At 32.8% G+C, this 8739-nt stretch overlaps 1 protein-coding gene across 1 annotated transcript; it reads right to left on the bottom strand.

The window, feature by feature from the left end:
* Nucleotides 1-4922: 4922 nt before the first annotated feature.
* On the bottom strand, nucleotides 4923-8679 carry LOC127162385 (uncharacterized). Its single transcript, XM_051105178.1, has 6 exons — nucleotides 8395-8679; nucleotides 6286-6384; nucleotides 5869-6201; nucleotides 5575-5715; nucleotides 5371-5447; nucleotides 4923-5078 (listed from the first exon to the last, which is right to left on the bottom strand). Exons 2-6 carry the CDS (start codon nucleotides 6308-6310, stop codon nucleotides 4995-4997), a joined length of 660 nt encoding a protein of 219 aa, XP_050961135.1. The 5' UTR covers nucleotides 6311-6384; nucleotides 8395-8679; the 3' UTR covers nucleotides 4923-4994.
* Between the last annotated feature and the right edge of the window lie 60 nt (nucleotides 8680-8739).

Here is an 8739-nt window from a genome sequence, read left to right as displayed (position 1 = left end):
TTGCTTTGACCACACATGTAGTGTTTTGTTTTATTTTATTTGTTCAAAAATCAACCATTAACCCATATATAAGCTATTTGTTTATTTAAAGTATTAATCTTAATTTCATAATTTCATACCTTTAATGGTCACACTTTATTTTAAGGTCCAGTTTTCACTATTAACTAACTATTAACTATGCCTTTGTTTCAACAGACTCCTAATTTGCTTTTTATTACTAGTTAGTAAGGTAGTTGTTAAGTTTAGGTATGGGGTGGATTAAGGGATCTAAAATATTGTCACGCAAAATAAGACATTAATATGTGCTTTATAAGTGATAATAAACAGACAATATGCTAATATGCATGCTAGTTAATAGTGAGAATTGTATTTGTATTTATATTTGAATTGTGTTTAGTGTAGTTTTGTTCATAGTTTTCTGTTCTTTGTGGTCAGATGTTGTTACTCTTATTCTGTTTACTACTGAAATGTTCTTTGACAGTTTTATGAAAATGAATAAGATGAACAGCATAAAATGTGTGAAACTCAGTAGTAAAACAGGTTCACATGTGCATTTGTTCACAGTGTTTTGTGTTCATGTTCACTTGGTTAAAGTTTAAACCACCTGCTGCGCGCAAGTGTATGTGAATGTGTCTTCTATCAAGTGACCAAACCAGTGGAAAACTTCATTTGCACAAAACCATGTGTGTAAACCACAAACAAGAGCTGTGCAGATGATAGACATTTTAATATGCACAAAAAAAAAAAAAAAAAAAAAAAAAAAAAAAAAAAAAAACTAAAAACAATTAGTATGCAAGCCAATAAATCTTTTTAGTACATTTATTGAGGTTTGTGTCCTTGATTTCCAGTGGTATATGTCAAATAATAAAATATAAAACTAGAATTAGTAGAAAATTTCATTGACTGTAGAGGACAGTCGTGCTCTGCTCTGGACAAAGCCTGGTGTTTTCGGGACACATGAATAAATCAACTTCAGCACACTGAAAGAAGAAGATATTAAATATCAATGACCATATAACACAGTATAGGATATCACTAGAACAGATGATAATAAAATAACATAGATATATCTTACCTGTAGATTATTTGAGTTTTGAGCTGAAGTGTCATTTTTAGATCTTCCAGTTACTTCAATGTAGCTCTTCACCAAACCTGAAACAATGAGGAAAACATCACTGAATTCACACACAAGAGTTAAAACAAATATGATTACGATATGATTGCATTACATATAGATAAGAGTTTGTCTTGTAGTTCATTGAGACCCGAACAAGTACAAACCTATTAATGCAATGATCAAAAGCACATTCAGCAGGACAGATGTGATGGTCACGGTTCTCCATGGAGTCTGTTGTTGTGAAGCATCATCTGATTCTGTCTGATTCCTGTGGACTGAGTCTGTTATATAAGGTTTGTAGTTCAATCTTTATTCAATTTCAGTCTTTAACAGAACAAAGAAACTGCAAAAATATTAGCTCTCTACATATATTCAATGGAAATCCATAACGTGGATTAAAAATACATCTGAAAAGAGAAAATCACTCACCACTAATGTAGATTTTGGTGCCGTTGCTGAATTTTTGTGGTTCACTAGTTTTGACACAATAATAAACTCCTAATTCATCAGTGCTGATATTTCTGATGAACAGACTACTGTTAGTTTTCACTGAGTATTTGTCTTCAAAGATGCTGTTTTCATATTCAGCTCCTTCAAATGTGCTACTGTAAGTGCGTAAGATCAACACTGGAGGATCTGTGATTTGTGTCTGTACCAGTAAATCTCCTTTATATCAAGATCACAGCTTATATTCACATCAGCTCCTAAAGTTACTGCTATGTTTGTTAGACTCTCTGTGACTTGAGACCACATCAACAGATCTATGACAGAAATAAAAACATATTTATTAAGACATAAAATCAAAAGAAACCCCATTTAATGAATCAAATGTGATGTGATAAACTCACAGATGTGAAGCTGTATGATCTTCATTGTCTGATCCAGATGAAAATAGTCATTCAAACATCTCTTACTGTGAGTGGAAACACTATGAAACCTCAAGCACACAGAAAATAGAGGTAGTCAGAGCTGGGCTTCTCTGATAGGTCTTCTTTAGCCTTCTCTTTCCTTGTATGAACATGGTATAACAAAGCCTCCAACAACCACCAGTGATTTCATCTGGGTGCTGCAGAGACACTGGAGACAAGTAACAACCTTAGAAAGCAAACAACAGCAAAACAGAGTGGAAACATCACTGTTTGGATACTGTGGGATGCAATTCATCTGTGTTTCTGGTAAAACATCTTATAATCTTACCTCATTTTCTTCTTCTTCAAATTAAAGAACTAAAATTAATAGGCTTCTTCTGGTTCTTCTGTGTGCAACAGTTTGATTCCAGAAGTAAAAATTCATTTTCTCCATAGGGAACTTGTTTTTTAGCAATAACCTCTAAAGACAGACCTATTGTGAGTTCAAAAGTTGTTAATCAATGGTATATGCTTTTGTTGAAGCCACCCGTTTGCATTATTTCAAAATAATGTGTTTAATAGCTGAATTTCTGACAAAAACTACATTACCCATGATGCTGTACAGAACATTCCACCAATCATAACTTGTTTTTAGAAGGGATACAGCTAAAGACCGGACCTAACAATGAAATGAATTGTTCTACCTATTGGATTGTGTTTTTTTTATACACTTACCCCAATCCTAAACAGTATTATTGTTGTACAGTGTGACAATAAAATAACATTAGATTGATGTGCACATGCCCAGCTAGAGCTGTATCCCTTGAAAATTCCACCAATCAGAGTAGAGGTGGAGAAATTGTGTGAAAAGAGCTTGCAGGGAACACCCACTTGAAGCACCTTGAATGACATAATTGAGAAAATATTAGTTTGGTTCATTGTTTGGTTTTGTCATGTTATGTTGTTCTCCTCATTGTGTACATAATACCCTGTCCATAGTTGTTGTTGTTTTTGTATAATTAATATTATTAATAATAATTAATTATTACATTTTATTTCTTGGCCTATTTAAAAGTAATATAGCTCAAACAAGTTTTTCAGTTAAGGCACCTTTAAGTGTCCTACAATGACCAATGCTGACCTCTGGTGATCACAAACAGTAATAATACACAGTACAGGAGTTTTACAATATTTTTTTTTTTTTTTTTTTAAAGATGTCATATTGTAAATTATTTGATTATTCTTTTTTATTTCAATTATTTTCCCCTGAGTTCCCCTTATAAAGTGGACTTATACATTTATTTATTATATTTATTTGAAGGAGAAAGATGTCCACAGGGCGAGTTTACCACTAAACATGTACATTAAAGACATGAGGCTTTTAATATTTTCTTAATAACAAGTACACAAAATCCACATCCATATTTGTAGTCCTTATCAGGGATGTTAAATAGGGTCAACCATTGTGTGTGAAGCTGCAAACTGATTTTAATTTGTGCATTTATACCATATTTTTATTTTTACTACCAGTTTAGTTAAATCCATTTTTTTCTAGCTCAACACTGCTCTCTTGTGGCCTGCTTTATTGTGTTTTGATGATTAGAAAAATACAAATGACAAAGGCACAGGACAAGTCCAAAAACAGCAAATATGAAAGTCACATTATTGCACATTATTACATATTCCTTAGTTGTGGCAAAGCATAATAACAGAACCAGCGGATCTAGTAGCTTCAGTAATAACCAGTAATAACATCCTTTACATCAAAATCACAGTCAGTTTATAGTCACAAATAAAACTGAAATTGTGGAAGATTTTAATATCATAACTGGAGGATCTAGTAGATTCAGTAATAACCAGCTAACCTTCTGTACATCAAAATCACAGTTTATAGTCACATTTTGACTCAAATCTGTTAGTCAAAGTCAGACACAATTATTTGGAATGTAATTGTCATTAAACAATAAGTTAATTTATTAATTTACAAAGCACATTAAAATATTCATGAAGTACAATGAACTCACAGAGCTGAAGCTGCATGATCTTCAGGATGTTAAAAAAATGTCATAATTCAGTCTTGTTTCTTTCACACGACTTTAGAGATGAAATTTTACCTCAGAACTTTCAAAATAACAGGATGATTTTAACCACAATCAAGAGGAAGTTAATGCAGGTTTGCTTTAACCACACATGTAGTGTTTTATTTTATTTGATTAAAAATTAACCATTAGCCCATATATAAGATATTGACTTTATTTATTTATTTATTTATTTATTGTATCAATCTTAATTTCATAATTTCATACTTTTAATGGTCACACTTTATTTTAAGGTCCACTTCCCACTATTACCTAACTATTAACTATGTCTTTGTTTCAACAGTCTCCTAATTTGCTATTTATTACTAGTTAGAGAGGTAGTTGTTAAGTTTAGGTAAAGGGTGGATTAAAGGATCTAAAATATGGTCATGCAAAATTAGACAATAAAATGTGCTTTATAAATGACAATAAACAGACAATATGCATGCTAGTTAATAGCAAGAATTGGTCCTTAAAAAGAAAAAATTGTTGTAACATTTAAATTTGTGAGTTGTGTTTAGTGTAATTTTGTTCATAGTTTTCTGTTCTTTGTGGTCAGATGTTGTTACTCTTATTCTGTTTCCTACTGAAATGTTTGGTTTGACAGTTTTATGAAAATGAATAAGATGAACAGCATAAAATGTGTGAAACTCTGTAGTAAAACAGGTTCAAGTGTGCATTTGTTCACAGTGTTTTATGTTTATGTTCACTTGGTCAAAGTTTAAACCACCTGCTGTGTGCAAGTGTATGTGAATGTGTTGTGTATCAAGTGACCAAACCAGTGGAAAACTTCATTTGCACGAAACCATGTGTGTAAACCACAAACAAGAGCTGTGCAGATGATAGACATTTTAATATGGACAGAAAACATTACATTTATTGAGGTTTGTGTCATTGATTTCCAGTAGTATGTCAAATAATAAAATATAAAACTAGAATTAGTAGAAAATTTCATTGACAGTAGAGGACACTCGTGCTCTGCTCTGGACAAAGCCTGGTGTTTTCAGGACACATTAATAAATCAACTTCAGCACACTGAAAGAGAAAGATATTAAATATCAATGGCCATATACAGTATGTAAGACATAATGTACACTCAGTCAGTCATTATCGCAAATACGTCTTCACATGGGAAGAAGGTTTATTTTTCAATCACATTTTTAAATATTTTCCACCTGAGTCAAGTGTTTTACAGAGTAGCATAACATTTTAAATGTTTCAGATCATTCAAATAATATTTTTTTCTTTTTCATGTCTTTTGAGGTTGAAAATATTTGCTTCAAGAATCACTGGAACAGATGATAATATAATAACAGACGTGTCTTACTTGTAGATTATTTGATATTTGACCTGCAGTGTATTTTTTAAATCTTCCAGTTACGTCAATGTAGCTCTTCACCAAACCTGAAACAATGAGGAAAACATCACTGATTTCACACACAAGATTTGAAACAAATATAATAATCAGATGTGGATCTAGAATTTTTCTTCTTGTAATCAGTTCATTGAGACCTGAACAAAAATTACAAACCTATCAATGCAATGATCAAAAGCACATTCAGCAGGACAGATGTGATGGTCACGGTTCTCCATGGAGTCTGTTGTTGTGGAGCATCATCTGATTCTGTCTGATTCCTGTGGACTGAGTCTGTTATATTCTTTTGGACAAAGTCTATAAAAGGTTTGTAGTTCAGTTGTTATTCAATTTCGATCTTTAACGGTGCAATGAAACTGCAAAAATGTTAGACCTAGCTCTTTATAAAATTATAAAGTATATCTGTATTGTGGATTAAAAAAAAAACATCTGAAAGAGAAAATCACTCACCGCTGATGTAGATTTTGGTGCCATTGCTGAATTTTCGTGGTTCACTAGTTTTGACACAATAATAAACTCCTAATTCATCAGTGCTGATATTTCTGATGAACAGACGACTGTTAGTTTTCACTGAGTATTTGTGTTTGAAGATGCTGTTTTCATATTCAGCTCCTTCATATGTGCTTTTATATGTGCGTAAGATCGACACTGGAGGATCTGGTGATTTCTGTTTGTACCAGTAAATCTCCTTTATATCAAGATCACAGATTATATTCACATCAGCTCCTAAAGTTACTGCTTTGTTTGTTAGACTCTCTGTGACTTGAGACCACATCAACAGATCTATGAGAGAAAGAAAAATAACATTTAGTAAGATATTAAATCTAAACAAACATGGTTCAAAGAAAAGTGACGTGATAAACTCACAGAAGTGAAGCTGTATGATCTTCATCGTCTGATCCAGATGAATCTTCTATACTGTGATCATTCAAACATCTCTTACTGTGAGCGGAAACACTATGAAACCTCAAGCACAAAGAGACAAGAGGAAGTCAGAGCTGGGCTTCTCTGACAGGACTTCAGCCATCTTTAGCCTTGTAACCTGAATGCACTATATGCAGTTAATAAGAATGCTTACAATACAAACATATGTATATATCACTTTCAAATAACAACACTTATGTGTAACTTAGTAAGGAAGTTGTTAAGTTTAGGTATAGGGTGGATTAAGAGATGTAAAATATGTTCATGCAGAAGACATTAATATGTGCTTTATAAGTGATAATAAACAGACATGCTAAAATGCATGCTAGTTAATAGTGAGAATTGGTCCTTAAAAAGAAAAAAAGTGTCACCTGTGTAACATTTAAATTTGTGAGTTGTGTTTAGTGTAGTTTTGTTCATAGTTTTCTGTTCTTTGTAACCTGAATGCACTATATGCAGTTTATAAGAATGCTTATGATACAAACATATATACATTTTATATATAACATTTAAATAATGACAAATATGCATAATTCTAAAAGTTGTGAATTTGAGTACATTTTGTCAAAAAAGAACAATTCAGTGCATTTAGAAAGTATTCAGAATTGCTATTTTTTCCAAATTACTGGAAAAAAATTGTTTTATTATGAGATGTTTTATTAACAAAGTTTGGTAGGAGCACGTTCACGTTCATATGCAAAGTATATATAGTTTTATTATTATTTTAAATTGTATCATACATATTCCATAACGACAAAGCAAAAACAGATTTATGGTAACTGTGCAAATTTCGTATTATAAGTAACAAATACAAAAACCACAATAACTGAAACAATAATTGTCTAAAAATTCAATAAAAGCATGCAATGTTTTTAAGGTAAAATATATTTTTGATCTTTGATATTTGATATATATTTTATCAAATAAACTTTTCCACGGAAAACTTTTCTGTTTCCACCCACCTTTGGCTGTCAGTGAAGAATAGCAAAGAATAGCAAAAACTTAATATGCAAGGCAAGTTTATTTGTACAGCACATTTCATACACATTGGTAATTCAAAGATTTAAAGCTCAGTTGTTTAAAAGCTGAATTTCTGGGGAGAAAAAACAAAACAAAAACTACATTACCCATGATGCTGTGCAGAACATTTCACCATTAGAGGCAAGCAAATTGTGCCAAAAGAGCTTGCAAGGAACACCCACTTTGAAGCACTATGAATAACATAATCAAGTATGTAAACTGATCACAACACAATAAAGAAATGCCTGAAACTGAACCAAGACATCATTCTTTTGAAATGTCCATAATACCCGAGCTGCCGCTGGAATATGTTCCTACTTGCCAGATTATGCGCAAAAACCATCTGTAGGGAAGAGGTAAGATCATATTCCCATAGATTTCACTTCCTCATTTACTTACTGTATTATTATTATTATTATTATTATTAAACTAAAGTAGCTCAAGCATCAAGCAAGTTGTTCAATTAAGACACATAGGTTTTTTACAGTGAGCCAGTGCTGTCTTCTGGAGGTCACAAACAGTAATACTACAATATATTGTGTTATTATGTTGAGTATTATTTATTTATTCATTCATTTATTCATTTTTAATGACTAATGTCCACTCCTTTTATGAACACAGGAATTAAAGAGGATATTTATCCTGTTGTGCCTTTACTGTCGAGATGACAGACACATGACAATCACACAAGATTTATCGTGCAGCCCTAATATACACATAGGATGCCTGTCACACCCCTGTGGACTGTTTTGTTGGTTTCTCCTTTCTGTGCCCTTATTTGGTCTTTCCTGTTCCGTTCCTTGTTAAGTCTTTATTGGTTGGTTACCCTCACCTGTCTTTGTATCGTTAAGTTTGATTTAGTCAAACTGATTAATCTCGTCCTTTATTTAAACGGTTCTAAATTCGAAGTTGAAGAAATAAGGGAAGATTATGCAAATGAGTATGCAAATAGAAATAAAATCTGAAACATCATATGGCTCAGTTAAAGAAAAAGTTCACCCAAAAATAAAAATTTGCTATTAATTTACTTACCTTCAGGCCCACGACAAAGCCATTTTTCTCGTGGAGTGGGCGTGTACTCCCCACAGACAGGCCTCATTCTTAGAAGCATATCCCAACGTGATCGCTTCCACAATGTGACAGCCGCTGTTTTGAAACTGGCAGTCCTTGGGTACAGCCACCAAAACATATAAACAGCTGTTTCGCCTGCCTGAAATGACTAGTCCTCTCCAAATAAACTTGCAGGGCATGGACTGGGCATAGTGGGTGCGCCACTGGCTCCGAATCCTGAGGTGCAAATGCCTGAAGCGTGATGACCTGCACTTTAAAACAATGTAGAAAGCACTTAAGGCACATACCCCCACCTAGGCTGCAGTC

The sequence above is a fragment of the Labeo rohita genome, unplaced genomic scaffold (genome assembly GCF_022985175.1).
Source record: "Labeo rohita strain BAU-BD-2019 unplaced genomic scaffold, IGBB_LRoh.1.0 scaffold_921, whole genome shotgun sequence".
In the NCBI taxonomy this organism is placed as follows: Eukaryota; Metazoa; Chordata; class Actinopteri; order Cypriniformes; family Cyprinidae; genus Labeo; species Labeo rohita.
Note: the sequence above shows the minus strand (reverse complement) of the source record. Positions and strands in the feature narration are given on the sequence as shown.